The sequence below is a fragment of the Ursus arctos genome, unplaced genomic scaffold, assembly GCF_023065955.2.
Source record: "Ursus arctos isolate Adak ecotype North America unplaced genomic scaffold, UrsArc2.0 scaffold_7, whole genome shotgun sequence".
Lineage (NCBI taxonomy): Eukaryota > Metazoa > Chordata > Mammalia > Carnivora > Ursidae > Ursus > Ursus arctos.
In genome coordinates, this window is record NW_026623089.1 from 6184303 (window position 1) to 6202099 (window position 17797).

At 46.7% G+C, this 17797-nt stretch overlaps 1 protein-coding gene across 1 annotated transcript in view; it reads left to right on the forward strand.

Moving 5' to 3' along the window:
• The window catches only part of DHX32 (DEAH-box helicase 32 (putative)), a 49462-nt gene that overhangs the window by 17281 nt on the left and 14384 nt on the right, over nucleotides 1–17797 (forward strand). Inside the window, exons 3-5 of the mRNA XM_026494365.4 lie at nucleotides 6757–6950; nucleotides 11392–11764; nucleotides 16746–16991. Of these exons, the coding sequence (XP_026350150.2) occupies nucleotides 6757–6950; nucleotides 11392–11764; nucleotides 16746–16991 (813 nt within the window). The remainder of the gene's footprint in view (nucleotides 1–6756; nucleotides 6951–11391; nucleotides 11765–16745; nucleotides 16992–17797) is intronic.

Here is a 17797-nt window from a genome sequence, read left to right on the forward strand (position 1 = left end):
CCGGGTGGCAGAAATCAAAATGGTACTCAAATGATGGGAGAATGGGCCAGTTCTGAACTAATTTAAATATTGGGAGCACTGGTGGTTTTCTCAATTCTGGAAACAACCTGGCTATTTTCTACAGCGCTTCCAAGAGTGTTTTATTCCTCAGAGTTTTAAGTCTTTCAAACAAGAATTCATCTTTATTTTATTTTTTTTAAAGATTTTATTTATTTATTTGACAGAGAGAGAGACAGCCAGCGAGAGAGGGAACACAAGCAGGGGGAGTGGGAGAGGAAGAAGCAGGCTCATAGCAGAGGAGCCCGATGTGGGGCTCAATCCCAGAACGCTGGGATCACGCCCTGAGCCGAAGGCAGACGCTTAAACGCTGTGCCACCCAGGCGCCCCAAGAATTCATCTTTAGACCCAAGCCTTATAAAGAGGACCACAAACATTTTGCAGGATCCTAAAAATTTCATCTCTCTGTGGTCCGGCTGGCATTTTGTGACTGCATCAGGGAAAATAGGACAAGCTTTCATATATTTATAGAGCCTTTTCCTATTGCCTTTGGGGGGGGGCAGCTTTATTAAAAAAAAAAAGCCTGAAAGAGAATGAAATATTTTTAGAACTATCTATTTTATTTGCCTTTCCTTCTCTAGCTTTTGTCCTGAAATTTCCCAGGAAGTGGATGGATTAGGGAGGTGGATAAGCACGGTACCTGAGACTTAACCGAAATTAGGAAACTATATGGTATAGAACGTCTGCACTCTGTTTATTGAGTAAACATGCCCACCATTTTCTGCTGGTGGATTCTACCTGTGTTCACTCCATGTCAAGATATGTACAAATAACGATATCCAGGGACGTGGGACATAGAATTCAGAAGGGGACCCACTCCTCAGTAACGTGTCCTGACATAGTCCTTCACCTCGGGTGGCCTCAGGAGCACACTTGGGCACAGGCCCTTTGCAGGGATGTTTTTGCAAGGATTCATACCTTGCAGTATGCAGTGGTCCTAAAGGTTCCTATCAACTTTTGGATTCCATGATTCTGGTACTGGAATAAGAGTGAGAGATCAGAGCCTTGGCACTGGCTGCAGCCTCTGCGGCCCTAGAAAGCAGAAGAGAAACCAGGCTGTCATGGACAGATGAATGATGGAGAACGAGGGCTCGGGGGCCTTTGGGACTAGGATGTATTAACAGGAGTAGCATTGTGTCTCACAGATGACTTTTTGTCTCATTTCATTTGTGCACGTATCCATTCAGTGAGCCGAGACCATCTCTGGCAGTGGGTGCAAGGACCGGAAGTTCGACACGGATGTAACTCACATGGCTGTCCTCTCGCCCCAGGGGCAGCCGTGGGCCCGCACACGGACCCCTGCTGCTGTCCCAGATCGGGCCCTCCTGAGGACCCTGGGCCCCCGCTCTCCCAGGCCGAGCCCCTGGCCTCCGGGCCTGTTGTCTGGAGAATGGAGCATCTTTGCTTCATTTGAATTTGTACAACTTGTGAACTCCAGCCACTAATTTAAGTCGATGAAGCCTTGATGTAGATGAGATTCTCGTTCCTCAGAGGACTCCTCTTACCTACTCGCATGCCGCAGATGGGCCAGAGTCCTGGTGATCTGCTTTCAGGCAGGAGATAAGAGCCGGGGACGCACGTTCTCACTGTGCACTCTAACACTGATTGCCTTGCACACCCAGAGGCAGCCGAGCTGCGCTTTGGGACAGAGCGGAGGCATGCTTCAGGCTTTAACACATTTGGCACATCCCATAGTCCAGGAAATGGCATTTAAAAAATGGGTTGAGAGGGGCGCCTGGGTGGTACAGCGGTTAAGCGTCTGCCTTCGGCTCAGGGCGTGATCCCGGCGTTGTGGGATCGAGCCCCACATCAGGCTCCTCCGCTATGAGCCTGCTTCTTCCTCTCCCACTCCCCCTGCTTGTGTTCCCTCTCTCGCTGGCTGTCTCTATCTCTGTCGAATAAATAAATAAAATCTTTAAAAAAAAAATGGGTTGAGGGAGGGGCGCCTGGGTGGCTCCGTCAATGAAGCGGGTGCCTTCAGCTCAGGTCGTGATCTCAGGGTCCTGGGATCGAGCCCTGCGTTGGGCTGCCTGCTCAGCAGGGAGTCTGCTTGTCTGTCTCCCTGTACCCCTCCCCGCACCCCGCTCATGCTCTCTCTCTCTCTCTTGCTCTCTCAAATAAATAAATAAAATCTTTTAAAAAAGAAAAAATGGGTTGAGGGAGTTTGAAACAATTGTGAGGTGAATTCAGAATGCAAATATTTGCACTCGTGATTTCTGGTAGACCAAACGTATAAATTTAGGGGTTGTCTGTTGCCCAGACTCCCAGATAAATGTGTAAATAGGTTTATTTGTGTGTGTGTGTTAAAAGAGCAGTTTCCTGTTTTGTTCACCAGATTGCACAACTCTTGCTAAGTTCTGAAGTGTGAAGGCATAAAGCGGCCTAGAACTCAGTGTTTCTCTCTGGGAAGAGTAAAGCCAGATGATTGAGAGAAAGATGGAGGTATTGAAGCTCTCCAGGTTCTTGTGGTGCCAACTTATATACATTCTGGATGCTGGAGGGAGCGGGCCCATCTTCGCAGAGAAACCACGGAGGGCGGAATGAACTCTGGAACAGGCGGGTCACTCAGTGGTGAGAGGCTAAGGCGCATTGGGACAAAGAAAAAGCCACTCCCAGGGGCAAATCAGAATCAGGGCACAGAAGGCCACGGGGTTCATTGTTGGCACAGAGAATGCAGGCGTGCCCTGTGACGCTGTAGTCCGGGTCCCTGGAAATGATGAAATGTCCGCATTCCTAGCAGTTGCTGAATCGTACTTTTTTCAGCCACTACTTTGAGTTTGCTAAGGCATCGCACTGGACAGTGGGCCTTAGCGGGCTTAGAGCATTCAGAGGGTGCCTAAAGCCAGAGCAATTGTACCGAGTAGGACAGATGAGTTCGTGTTTCCCTTCGCTTGGCGTGTGCGTCACTCACCGCCGCCGTCCGTGTGTACCTGTCCCCGCAGGGGCTGGGGGTCGTGGGCAGCCAGAGCCACGCTTGAGTGCGCTCTCTGCAGTTAGCCGTGACTTGGGCTCCACTTGTCGTTTGGCTGTGTCAGCAAACATCCGCACGTTAAGCACGGTATGCACGTGGTCCGTCTTTCACTGGTTATTTTAACGGATATAATTTAGAAGAGCTGTTCCTACTTCTGAATTAATTTTTTTGCCTCGTAGGTGAAATAATTCGCTCAGTTGTGGAGGGGGGCAAAAAAGGACAATGAAGACTGTTGGATTGTTACATTTATTGCATTGCCAGACCTATATGATGTTTATACCATTATAGAGGCACTGTAATAATCTATTCTTGCAGCATTCGTTTATAGGAGTGGATAGAAAGAAAAATGCAGTCAAAATCCCCATCAGTAGCTTGGGAATGTGGCCCGTAATTGTTTGAATCAGGTAACGTTCCAGACTTTGAAAGCAGCTGTCCTGGATCTTAGAGTAATAACCATGCCAAATATATTCAGGTGTTCTAGGGAAACTGGATGGCGTAATTTCAGCAACAAGTCTACCTGTGTAAAACGGTGCAGGCCGTCATCATTGGGTTCAGATGCTGCCGTTAGGCTGGGAAGAGTGATTAGAAATGTTGACAGCTGAGAATCTCACGGCTCCCGTTGCCACCTTTGTATAAAGAGGCTTGGAAACACCTGCCATGTGGTGGAAATGACACTAGACGAGGAGTGGGAGGATTTAGGCCGGTTCTGGCTGGGCTGCTCACTGCAGTAGGACTCGGGCAAGGCACCCTTCTCAGACTTTGCTCGTCTGTAAAATGAGTGTGTGGCCAACATGCCTTCCAGAGATTTCCTCCAGCTCTGAAATCCTGTGACTCCTATGCCTGCCTCGAGCTCCGGCCCCTCCCTCCTCCTGGCCTGTTTGACCGTTGCTCTCAGGTTAGCCACACCTGGATGTGCTCCCTTAACAACACCGACCCAACACTCTCCTCCCTCCCGAAGGTCGTCTCCCACCCGCCCCCCCCAGCTCCTCACTCACCCGCAGAAGCACCTCCTGCTGTTCAGCTTCATTCATTTTATGCTACTTTCCAGTTTTCTCTTCCTGATGGTTGGTGATAGCATGACCCTACTGTTTTTAGTTAGAAATCATAGTATATTTGTTTCTTAAGCATGCTGTGCTAGTGAGTACTGCTGACGCTCCTTTGCAGTTCATGTCCCTCGGTTTTATTACTTCTAAGTTGTGTCCAGGCCTTTCCCTTTCCTTCTTTTGATCATTACTATGATAGCCTTAAGCTTCCATCCATCCAAATATTTATTATCCCTGTTATGTGTCAGGTCCCCTGTTAAGTACTGGGGAGAATATGAACCACACACGTCCAGCTTAAGGACTCTCCAGTCTAGTAGGGAGACAAAAATTCAAACAAATGGTTTTATTTTTTTAGTTTTTTAAATTTATTTGAGAGAGAGAGAGAGCGAGCCTGAGCGGGGCGAGGGGCAGCTGGAGAAGCCAGACTCCCCACTGCGCAGGGAGCCTGAAGCGGGCCTTGATCCCGAGACTCCGGCATCATAACCTGAGCCGAAGGCAGATGCTTAGCCTACTGAGCCACCCAGGAGCCCCTCAAACAAACGGTTTGAAAACAGTTTTCAGAAGAATGATGTTTAAAGTCTCAGCTAGACACCTAGAGAGTGGACCCTGATTTGAAGGGAATCAGGTTAAAAAGTAAGGGTTTGGCAGGAACTAAAAAATGACTTGCTAGGGAATGAGGGAGACAGAACATTTTATGTGAAAAAAAAATTTATGTCAATTCCCACTTAGGTGATCTGGCGACAAGGAAGCAATTCAAGGTAGAGTGTATGGAATCATAGGCTTTTAAGATATTTTTGGAAAGTATAAGGAATTTGTTCATTCATCAAATATTTATTGAGTAAAATTACTTGAGATTATTTGGTGGCCAAGATAGGTCTCTGGTCTCCCAGAGCTCCTACGGTAGTGGGGCAGGTGGACCCCCGGAACAGACCAGCAGCTGCAGGAAGGGTGGTCCGTGCATGGTCGTTGGGTAGGGCCCTACGGGATCTCCTGCCTAGGGGGTCGCAGTAAGCCTTGTGGAGCAAATGTCCCAGGAGCTTAGACTCGAAGGGTAACTCTTCTGTTCAACCCATTTTATGGAGAAGAAACTGAAGCTTAGAGGAACTGTGATTTACAAATAACAAACTAGTCGGGCGCCTGGCTGGCTCAGTCAGAAGAGCATGCGGCTCTTGATCTCGGGGTCGTGTGTTCAAGCCCCGTGTTGAGTGAAGAGATTACTAAACAAACCAACCAACCAAATAAACGAACTTGTAGCAAGCCAGGCCTGGAAGTCTGGACTTTGGTCCCTGGAGTGCCTTGTCGTTTCCTGCTGTGCCCGGATTCCACATTTCCTGGGTGCAGTACCTGAAACCTTCATCTTTCAGAGAACAAAGTGGGTGCTGAATAAATTAATTATTGATTAGTTTTCAACCTGTTGACAAGGCTGACACCTATCTGAAAGTGAGGGAACTACATTTGCACTGTTAATTATTAGGGATTAGCATTCTATAGCAGTTCATTTTGGAGTTGTTATGTTTATTTTTCAAATTATAGTGAGGATTAAAATCTAAGAGTTCTATGATGGGTCCACTAAATAGCAAATCTCAAAATAATTAAACATGTTAAAACCTTTAAGTACCTTAGATCTATTTAAAAACCTCTTGGAATGATTTATTTTAAAGCCACACACGTAGCAAAGCGTGGTTTACTGACAGTACCTACGGTTATAGCATACAGATGGAACAAGTACTTTCCACTATACTCATTCTGGCGCAGATGAACTCGATAAAGCCGATTGCTCTATAATACATTTTCAGTAAAAGGATTTTTAATATAAATGACTCAACAGCAGCCTTGGAATCGACTCTTTCCAAATCTGGATGGATTGGTTTACTAGCTCACTGGGCTTATTTAACATTGTATTTAGATGATAAATGCCGGGGTATTTTAGCTTCTATTACCAGGGAAATGTTGAGTAGGCTTATCCGGTTATTTTGTTACGCTCATTTAGGTTTAAATGTGCATGCTTTAATTTGGAGTCCCAATTTTTCATCAACAGGCTGTTTAATATTTACATTGTTTAGGGGCGCCTGGGTAGCGCAGTCGTTAAAGCGTCTGCCTTCGGCTCAGGGCGTGATCCCGGCGTACCGGGATCGAGTCCCACATCGGGCTCCTCTGCTATGAGCCTGCTTCTTCCTCTCCCACTCCCGCTGCTGTGTTCCCTCTCTCGCTGGCTGTCTCTCTGTCACATAAATAAATAAAATCTTTAAAAAAAAAAATTTACATTGTTTAAAATACAGTCGTTGATACTAGAAGCCATATTTTTTTTAGATTTTATTTAAATTCAACGTAGTTAACATATAGTGTAACGGAAGCCATATTTTTAATGGAGCTCTCTTGTAACCAGGAAGAAAATAGCAGCCTGTAAATACGTAAGTCTTTTCAGAAACACAGCTGAGGTTAAAAAGTATTTTTTTTATTTTGCTTTTATTTTTAATCTGCATTTTTTTTTCATCTGGAGGAAGTCAAACTTTCACAGTTCCTGCTGACCCCTGTTTGTTCTAAGCTTTTTAATAGGAATGAGTCTATGCAGAACACAGATCGTTCAGAGCTGGTGGAAGAAAGAATTATTTATAAGATGAACCCTTGTTTTCTTGGTGGTTCTCCCAGAGGAAGCTGATCCTGTCTCATTTCTCCCTGTGAAAGGTTCCTCAGTGGTGTGCCGAGTATTGCCTCTCCGTCCACTACCAGCACGGCGGCGTGGTGTGCACGCAGGTCCACAAGCCCACGGCAGTGCAGCTCGCCCTCCGCGTGGCAGACGAGATGGATGTGAACATTGGCCACGAGGTTGGCTACGTGATCCCCTTTGAGAACTGCTGCACCAGCGAAACCATCCTGAGGTTGGTCTGGGGGGTTGGGTCTGCAGGGCCCGATGGCACTCGGCTTGTGTTCTACGATCCGAGAGGAGCGGGTTCTCGTAATCTACCTTTTACACGTCTGGAACTGGTCGGCCCGTCACCCGCCAGACATGCGCTGGTGGTTTTCCTACACTGGCATCATCGGGGATTTCTTGTCTAAACGTCTTCCCCAGCTCCCCGTAATCCTCAGGGAGAAGGTACGACTTGTTAGGTGGGACCCAAGGCCATCAAGCTTGTGCTTCTCGAGCTCCTCATGATGGGTCCATCCAAGTTACCTGTGCGGCAGCCAGGTTGACACGTGTGTGTGGTTCTCTCGTGCCCCCGTGCCCTCTGCCTGGAATGCCGATGCCTCCTCTGGGCGTGGCTGATTCCTTCTAGGCATGCAAGACCCCGGGCGGGGGTCACGACTCCAGGAAGGCTCCCCTCACCCTCCCGTACTGTGCGATGGAAAACACTGCCGGACCTCTGTGGAACTTGGTACCAGCCTCCACCGTGGCAGGTTCCATCAGTGTTTGTCTAAGTCTACTTTGCAGAGTCTTACAGGTTCCAAGGATCCTTTTCAGTAGCTACCACAAGGTGAGGGAAAAGGGCATCTTTTTATCTCTGTTTTTACCTTCGCTGTGAGATTTCCTTTACACAGAGGGTTCCGAGAGCTTAACACACAGAGGAACAGAGGAAAGAAAAAAGATAATGGGAAAAATTATCCCCAGCAGTGCTCCGGGCCAGTGTTTCTCAAGAAGTTTTATATCGTAGCCCACATAGAGAGCGGGCCTATCCAGCAGCACCTCGAGGACGTGGTCAGAGCTGCTTGGCCATCCCAAGGGCTTCAGCTGCCCCAGGCACTGCCTGCCCACTCCAAGGGCTGAGGAGACAAGTGTCTTGGGAATAGTATGTCTGCACATCCAGAACCCCTTTGTGTGACACACCATTGGGGAAGCTCTGCTGTAGTGTAACAGGAGTGGTATATATGGTGTGGTGTGGTGTGTGTGGTGTGGTATATGGTATAGTGTGGCCTGGTGTGGTGTGGTGTGGTATGTTATGGTGTGGTATGTTATGGTACAGTGTGGCCTGGTGTGGTGTGGTGTAGTATGGTCTGTTATGGTACAGTGTGGTGTGGCCTGGTATGGTGTGGTGTGGTGTGTTATGGTGCAATGTGGTACAGTGTGGTGTGGTATGGTATGATGTGTGCTACAGTGCAGTGTGGTACGGTGTGGTGTGGTCTTGTATGGTATGGTGTATGGTATGGTATGATGTGGTGTGGTACAGCGCGGTGTGGTACGGTATAGTGTGGTATTGTATGATATGGTGTGTGCTGTGGTATGGTATGATAGGGTGGGGTATGGTGTGGTGTGGTACAGTGTGGTGTGGTACGGGATGGTATGGTCTGGTACGGTGTGGTGTGGTATGGTATGCTGGGTGGTGTGGTATGGTATGCTGGGTGGTGTGGTACAGTGTGGTGTGGTACGGGGTGGTGTGGTATGGTACGGTGTGGTGTGGTATGGTATGGTGGGTGGTGTGGTACGGTGTGGTGTGGTACGGGGTGGTATGGTATGGTACAGTGTGGTGTGGTATGGTATGCTGGGTGGTGTGGTACGGTGTGGTGTGGTACGGGATGGTATGGTATGGTACGGTGTGGTATGGTATGGTATGCTGGGTGGTGTGGTACAGTGTGGTGTGGTACGGGGTGGTGTGGTATGGTACGGTGTGGTGTGGTATGGTATGGTGGGTGGTGTGGTACGGTGTGGTGTGGTATGGTATGGTGGGTGGTGTGGTACGGTGTGGTGTGGTATGGGGTGGTATGGTATGGTGTGGTGTGGTATGGTGTGGGTGGTGTGGTACGGTGTGGTGTGGTACGGTGCGGTGTGGTACAGGGTGGTGTGGTGTGGTATGGTATGGTGTAGTACACTGGTGCTGGCTTTTGCGCCCTCATATCCCCAGCATCTCACAAGCTTGTTTCATAGAGAACATTCAGCAAATTTGCTAGTGGAAGGAAGAAATGGTGCCCTCTCCTAGCCAGCTAGAAAGCCTAGAGCATCCCATGGAAAAGTCTATGGAGGTTTTTCCCATTCAGAAAGGCCATGTGACTCATTTGGTTTCTACTAAGCTGCTTTCCCGCAAATATTTATCTTAAAAAATGGAAGACACAGGTTTTCAGGCTAGTGTTAAACCATAGGGAATCTTTTCATCAACAGCGAGAGGACTTGAACTTCTTGAAGATCTGTCACCTTCTGCTTTTATAGCCACGGTGTCCCTGAGTCATCAGATTAGTATATATGCATAAACTCTATTATGCAAATGATCTATGAATGAGGCCGAAGAACTAGGTAAAAACCTGTCCTCAAGCTGGACAGGCTCATTCTTTATCCTTTACATTTTGAAGTGGCCTTTCAAATGGTCATGGGATTAATTGAGGGACAGCTCTGACTATAGTCTAAAGTTAATATAGGTATTTTTATATCTGTAATGCCATCTGGACTTTGGAGACCTTTTGGCAGGAACTCTTGGATGTAGTCACTTATAAAATGAAGTATTACGGTATTGTTAATTAATGTGGATCGAGTGTATATTTAATTTTTTTTTTAGAAAGCCACAGAGGCAAGTAATTGTGGAGAAATCTAACAATGTTTTCAGAGTAGGTCAAAGACACATCTCTTGCTGGGCCTTGGGTTCCATGTGATTATTTTATGGCGGTCACCCCCCCACCCCCACCCCAAGCATTCAGTTATGACAGCCAAAGGAAGGGCTACAATTTGTGTTGACATGTTTTTTAGTTCTTATCTACATGGAGCATTCTCTCTTAGTTCGGACAACAGCTTTCCGCTGTGGGGCTGCTGAGGCGCAGGGACACCTCTGGAGGCGATGTAGTCGGTGGCCTGCCTTGGCCCCAGCGGGTTCTGCTTCCTGCTGCCTTGGCTGGGGGGGTCTGGCCCTCACACTGTCTTTTGTATCTGCACTTTGCCATTATTCTCGTTGCTGGGAGACTGTTCTTTCTTCTCCAGCCTGAAATCGCCCGGCCATCGCAGTCTGATTTGTTGCTAACAGAGTTTGAGTCACAGCAAAGAGGCTCAAACTAGTGAAAAGCCCCCTGTGATAAAAGAGAGCAGCCCCCCATCTCCCTCCTAGTAGTCTGTGCTCTGAAGAGGAGTGTCCCCGCCACTTGCTCCCCTGCGCCCCGCATAAGCCACCCGACCTCTCCGGGCTCAGGCTTCGTCACCTGTAAGATGGGGTGCTTACTCTGCCTGCTCACAGGGTTGCTGTGAGGACAAAACGAGCCAATCCGTGGGACTGACACGTGTGAGCGCCTTGTACATGTTAACTAAATTTTCATTATAAAGATAAATCGGAACCAGATTCTGTTTCTAGAGATCTGTGCTAACCATACTTTTTAAAAAGCTCAGATTGAATAGCTATTTAAACGAGAGGCTTTAAAGTGACCTGTTGACTTGGAAGGCAGAGTTCTATACTTGCTATTGTCTTTTTCATTTTCTTTGTAACCTGTTAGTATCTAATTTATCAGGCACATAATAGACCCTTAGTAAATACAATCTTTATGTCTAGTACCATTTTTTAGGATGTTGTATTTAACAACTTTTAGTTCTTCTATAAGCTTTTTCGTGGCCTTTTTTGAAACCGTGAATATCTAAATACTATATAGCTAAAATAGTCTTTCTGAACCAGGTGTCCAGACTCGTAGAAGTGATACATAAATTGCAAATATGGACCCCCTAGAACATAGATTTTAAAAGAATTACTCATATTTTCATTCAAGGTCAAATTCAGTACATTTAATTTTGGAAAATATTAATAAAACTATCCTATATTTTATTTTTAGCTTTCAGAAATTCTGTTTTAGGAATTTGAAATATAAACTACATTTCCTGAAACCTTAACAATCTGTATTTTTTTTTTTTATAGTTATCAGGAGCAGCACTTTTTAAAGCACTGTACACATGATCTTATTAACACAAAGGTAGGAAGTAGATCTCTGTGTTATGGAGAAAACTGAAGCTTCGTGTAGTTTTAGGATTGAGCCTTAGTATTCCCTTAGCGTTACACGATCATCTGGAAGCCCCAGGCCTTGCCGAGTCTAGCAGAGTTTTAAATAAGTCACCATCTTCCTCTTTCTAATGAAGCCTTGATGTATTTCCATAACACACCGCCTCCTCCTGGCAGAGAACGTTCCTCCCTATAAGATCAGTGCGTAGAGGAGTTTTTGCTGAGAAGGGAATAGGTGCAATTTCTAACGTGAAGGAAGTAGCATAGATTTGAACGATTTGTTTTTAGACCCGAGTCGGTAGTAGCGTGTGATGGTGTCACGCTAACTCCTCAGTTAGAGAGCAGGTGTAGCCGAGGCGTTTGTGGTGGTCTTTGGAGTCTCTGGCTTTTCCTAAGGGCCTCTGACTTTCCTGTGGCTTCTTCGTAGGTACTGCACGGATGACATGCTGCAGAGAGAGATGATGTCCAGCCCTTTCCTGGGCAGCTATGGGGTCATCATCTTGGATGACGTCCATGAGAGAAGCATGGCCACCGACGTGTTACTGGGGCTTCTGAAGGATGTTTTACTGGCACGACCGGAACTGAAGCTCATAATTAACTCCTCCCCGCACCTGATCAGCAAGCTGAGCTCTTATTACGGCAACGTGCCTCTCATAGAAGTGAAAAAGCAGCACCCGGTGGAGGTCGTGCACCTGAGCGGGGCTCAGACGGAGCCCTTGGAGTCTGTCCTACGCCTCATCTTTGAAATCCACCAGTCCGGTGAGAAGGGGGACATTGTAGTCTTTCTGGCCTGTGAACAAGTAAGTAAGTAAGAATCTGGCCCAGCAGAGTCATCGGGTTCCTCGGGGGGAACTTTTAATAATTAACACGCAGGTGTCCGTTTGCTGACTCACTGTTTAAACATCTGGTTCCAGCACGGCCCTTCTGTGGAGTGCTCGGGAAGCCGGGCCAGCAGGGTCAACAAGACGCGCCCCGGGCGGAGGGCAGGGGAGGCGCTCGGGCCCCGCCGCGGAGGTCGCCCCGGTGCCCTCGGGCTGAGTCCCCGGGCCGCCCCGGATGCCCCGCCGCTGCTGCGCCCGCCTGCTCGGGTGGTCGCAGAGGGAAGGTGCGCACGGACTCCCGTCACACTCTCGGCTGCCTCCCGCACGACCAGGAGCGTTTGCCGCAGAGGAGGACCGTCCCCTAAGCACCTGACATAGGGCGAAGGAAAATAAAGTTCCCACCGATGTTCCTACAATAGTCAGTGGAGTGAGGCAGAAAGAGAAAATTTCTAGCGTACCCAGAAGGCTTTCTCCCTACACAGGGGCTCCTTTTCTTAAAAGATGAATGAGGGAGACGGTTGGGCATCTGCCTTCGGCTGGGGTCATGATCCCGGGGTCCTGGGATCGAGTCCCACCCACGTCAGCCTCCCCGCTGAGCGGGAGTCTGCTTCTCCCTCTGCCTTGCTCGTTCTCTCTCTCTCTTGCTCTCTCTCAAATAACATCTTTTTTAAAAAACACGAATGAGAAAAATCTGACTTGGATTCAGAAAAATACGTTTTCAAAAGAACAATTAGAAATGTAGAACTGAACATCTGTTAGTGCTTTTACATGGTCAAGGTGCCATTCAGGGTTGCATTGGATTTTGTTTTTGTTTTTAATTGCATCTATTCAGTGGCCCTATTTCCCCTCTAGTACTCTGTTGGCCGAATCTAGAAGCTTCCAGAATCTCAAGAACTATATCTTTCTTCTTACAGACTAATTTTCTGGTCTTTTTTTTTTTTTTCCTACCCATCATCTTAGTAAAAGTACTGGTTTCTAGTAGACCATGACCCAAATATGTAGTGATTCCAGGGATTAAGCAGAAACCAAAAAGGAAATGGTTTGATATTGGCTGAGCCGCCAGCTGAACAAAGTATCGGCCCTCATCAGAGTCTTAAATTTCACATGTTTTCAGAAATACTTACAGAAGTATTTATTCTGTTTTACGTTCAGAACATAAAGGATGACTGACCCTCCTAGCTTCAGGAACCTTAGACAGATTTTACCTGCTTCCATAAAGAAAGTAATTTAGAATCTCAAATATATGGTAACTGTAGCATATTTATCTGTTTTTCATATATAGACTATATGGTTTCTTCAATAGGAGATCTGCCTATTACACTGATCTATTATCATTTCCTAATCCTGCATGATTCAAGATACTCTAGAAAGTCCTGAGGAAAGTAATAAAATGATTAGGCAGCCAGGAGAAGGATTGATGAAGATAATTAGAGGTTCTCAGTGTAACCCAGAGAAGCCTTAGGAAGGGAAGAATGGCAGAATTAGCAGTCAATCACCAGGAGAAAAAGAAGACAAGTTTTGGGGCGGGCGGGCAGAAAGGTATAATTAAGACTGATAGAATGAATAGTCCTCCTTCAAGTCAGAGTAAGCAAAAATTTCCAAATGGATTTTTTTAAAGATTTTATTTTAGAGAGCAGGGGGAGGAGCAGAGGGAGAGAGACAAGCAGACTCCATGCTGAATGCAGATCCTGCCACAGGGCTGCATCCTATGACCTGAGCTGAAATCAAGAGTTGGCGCTTAACTGAGCCAACCAGGTGCCCCGCAAAATGGATTTTTGAAAAATAACGTTCATGACAGAATTGGGGATAGTGGATGGTCTTAAGAAAGGTATTTGATTCTTATAAGTTTAATATAAGCTATAATTAATGACGTGGTGACTTTTGAAATGTCAGACCTTAGGAGATGCGTTTTTACCCGGGCCGGTAGTAGAAACTGGAAAACCCCAGGGCTTACAAAGGCATATACTCTTTTATGAAGTGGGACCAGAAAGACGTTTCCTGTGCCGAAAGTGTAGCGTAGAGCCTGAAAACCCAGCAAGTGACCGTGTGACGCAGGCTGCAGGCCGGATTCTGCGATTCCAACCTCAGAGGGTGTGCCGTGTTGGGGGCTGCAGGTCTGATCCCGTCCTGGGATCTCTGAGGGAGGCTCCCTGGTGTCCGCAGGCTCACGGCAGAGGCCTGGGTCGGCGGCATCGTGCTGGCCTCAGCACAGCTCTGCCGGACCAGCTTTCCCTCCCAGTTCAGCTCTGCACCGCAGCTGGCGTTGCTTCTCCCCACCTCTCGCCTAACTAACCGGACACGCTTCATCTCCTGCCGGACGTTCCTCTTTTCTTCTTTACGGCGGACATCGGCGTCACCATTCAGATATTCCTCTCCTGGGGCGCCTGGGTGGCTCAGTCTGTGAAGCATCTGGCTCCTGGTTTCGGCTCAGATCATGATCTCAGGGTCGTGGGATATCAGGCTGTGTGCGGAGTATGGAGTCGGCTTAAAGTTCTCCCTCTCCCTCTCTTTCCGCCCCCCACCCCTGCGTGCACTCTCTCTCTCTCTAAAAAAAAAAAAAAAAATACTCCTTTCCTGTGATCTTGCAGTTTGTCTCTGAAAAATCCGCCTTGCTCTGAAAGCCACATGAACCACTGTTGCTCATTTCCTCCCGTACTATTTGAAGCTTTCTTAATTTCTATATAAAACTTTAAAATCTGCCATGGCAGTTAAATGTCCTAGGAACGCAAGCAGTCAAGTACGTGAACAGAAATGTACTGCTTGTCATTTTTTATTTTAAGAGCTACATTTATAATCGTAGAAATACTCTCCATTTTGGGTTGGCGAGCATTAGGGTCCCTCACGCGTGCTGTCAGCGCTGGCCTAGCCCCTCACCGGCTCTGGATTGATCCCCACGGCCCCATGCTGCCCCGCGTCTTGACACGTAATCGAGACTTTGAGCCCTCAGTGTGTCTAGTTCCTCATTACTTAACTGTCTTTTAACTTGGAAAAGTGAAATATGTTAAGTAGAGAACGAAGTTGAGATTTATGGTCCCAAGGGCCCAATTACGGTGCCCCTCTAAACTGTCCCAAAAAGGCACTGTCGGGTTGAAGGTTTTCTGGGAAATGCTCTGTGCAGTTGTGCGCCTTTCATTTGGGAGGTTGGGGACCCCCCTTCAGTGTGTCTTGTGCTTTCCATGGCTTTGCAGGGGATCCTGGGAAGGCCCCACGTAGGTCAGTGCACTGTACCCACTGGGTAAGAAGGAAGTGTAAACGGTTGGAAGCAGATACATACATTGAGCATTTTTTTTTCAAATTCTGAAGGTTATGGCCTCAAAGCCCTGTGCCGGCTGAGCCTGCAGGGTCTAAACCACGTAGAGCGTGGATTTCTGTTTAGCTCTGCTTGTTTCCTTTTGAAGACTTCTTTTATGCTTTTTTCTTTCTCCATTTGGAACAAACCTCAAGCTTAGAACCCACATATAACCAAGAAGGTTTAGCAAGTAGAAGCAAATAAAAAATCAGTGGCCCAGATTACCTTTTAAGCAGTATTCTGAGAGAGTAAGAGAAACGTTTCAGTGCAATTTGAAGGTTTATTTTGAAAAATAATTGATCACGAGCGGGCTGCTGGGATCCGTCTTCTTCTCCAACTCCAGCAGCGCCTGTGGGCAGCCTGCTTGAGGGGGGTCATCCGGGAGGAACGGGGGGCATCTTGGGGGTCTAGCAGCGTCCACTGGCAGGGACGCACAGCCCATGTTCCTGCTCCCCCTGTAATTTCTAACAGGCTGTTCTCACATATGATGATGGTGTGGTCAGAATTATAAGTTTGTTCTGATTGTCCCAATCGGTAAGTTTTCATTCATTACGATCCACAGTTACACTCTTTGCTTGGTAGACCTCTGCCCCAGGAAGCCACCTCTGTGGGACACGTACACAGGAGAACATAACTGGACACCTGCTTGCGTGGAGGTCTCTGCTCTGCTTCCTGGGGCCTCCCCACAGCTCAGGAATAACTTTCAGGCAGCTCACCTGTGATGCCATTTTTCCAGGCAGATCTGTCCTACAAAACCCTTCTGCAAATGAACTGAAGGAAGGAGAATGAGTGAGCTACTGCACTGGAAAACGGAATAGGGCTTAAAACTCGAAGGGTCACAGAAAGTCATCTTTTTTTTAGAATTTTAGTGAAATCTAATGAATGAAATGAGGCTTCTTCCATTGGGTAGTTTGTTAGTTGGGCTCTTTAAGAAAGCAGAAATTTTAGAAATATATATTAAAAAAGTATAAGAATTAAACTGACAACTTTTTTACACGAGGCCCTAAAAAACAAGTCGTATTTGAGAAATAGAAAAATACTATCTAAAATGCCTTGCTTTTTGAGCATTTCACAGCGGTTACTTACTTATGTATAGTTTTAGGGGAAATAATTTACTTTTTTTCCAATACATTTGGCAGTGAAACAATTTAAAAGGATATTTCTAAATGCCTAAATCACGCCAAGGTGTATAAATTAGCAGCGACTATTTCCTGCCTCCCTCATTGCACGTATGCTGTCTTAAATTGCTCATGGGTCAGGACAACTTTCAGAGTGACCCAGAGACCCTGATTACAGAACGTGTCTGTGTCTGTGCTTTCGTTGGAAATCTGGAGATCGTTTTATAATTCTTAACCCTGCCACCGTTAGAGACAGTGATGCATCAAGCTAGAAACAGGCTAATGCATGAAGGCAAGGTAGTGCACTTCACGAGAGGAAAACCATCTCGGACTAAAAGCAATAAAATTGTTTATAAATCATATTTAACTTCCCCAAAGAAATGTTCTCGTCCAGTTACATCTTCTTTTCATGTAACGATTCACACAGACGACGCAGGCATCTCTTTCCTTGTACACATTATGCAGGTTTTGCCTATAGTTTTAATTAGACGTTTTTTTAAAGTTAAGTTTGTGACATGTCCGTTCTCATGGATGACGTTATTTTTTACTGTAGGATATTGAGAAAGCCTATGAAATCGTCTGTCAAGAAGGATCTAACTTAAACCCAGATCTTGGAGAGCTGGTGGTCGTTCCTTTGTATCCAGAAGAGAAATGTGCATTGTTCAAGCCAAGTGATGAAACGGAGAAAAGATGCCAAGTTTATCAGAGGAGAGTGGTGCTAACCGCCAGCTCCGGAGAGTCTTTGATCTGGAGCAGCTCTGTCAAATTTGTCATCGATGTGGGCGTGGAAAGGAGAAAGGTGATTGTTGTCATGTAGGTGGACCAGCTGCTGCTGACTGTCCTTGGGCTCCTGCCGCTGGATCCACTGGGGAGCGCGGCCGGAGCACGTGAGCTGGGGCAGAGGGAAGGGCTTGCTCACGCGTCACTGCCTTTCCTTAGCACGTCGGTGATCCCCAAACCGAGCTGGTGGAGGTGCCGCAGGAAAACAGGTGCTAAAGCACGGAGGTGGGGTTCTCCTCGTCAGCGGCTCGCCTCCAGCTCAGGGGCTAGCAAGGCCAGTTGTCGGACGCCTACGCCGGCCTTTCCCTGTGTACACTCCGGAGTATTTTTGAGAGCCCCCTGACCAAAATAATTAGCATCTTCCCTGAGGCGACTTACCAGAAATTAGTTTCAAGTACACGGACTTTAATTTCACCCAATTTTAGCTTTAACGTTGGTATGATAAAAATTCTATCCTAAACTTTTAAAAATATTTTTTGCAACTACCTTTAAAGAAAAAAATTAGGAAACATGGAAGTAGGATATCTCAAACTCTCAAAGACACTGGAACTTGAGAAATCCTAGCATTTAAGAACTGAAAGAACCTACCCAAGTATTGATCCGTTTCACGTTGGTAGAGATGACGTAGCTTTTATCCCTCGAGGAAACTGGGTCTCCTAGTATCTTACTGTCCTACCGCGACAGCAGCTCCAGCCATTCCGAAGGCTCCCTTGGAACCTGTCTGGGCTAAGAAGTCACTGTTGGTGCCATATGCAGCTTTTTTTTTTTTTTTTAGCATTCAACTCTCTCTCTCTCCTTTTTTTTAAAGATTTTATTTATTTGACA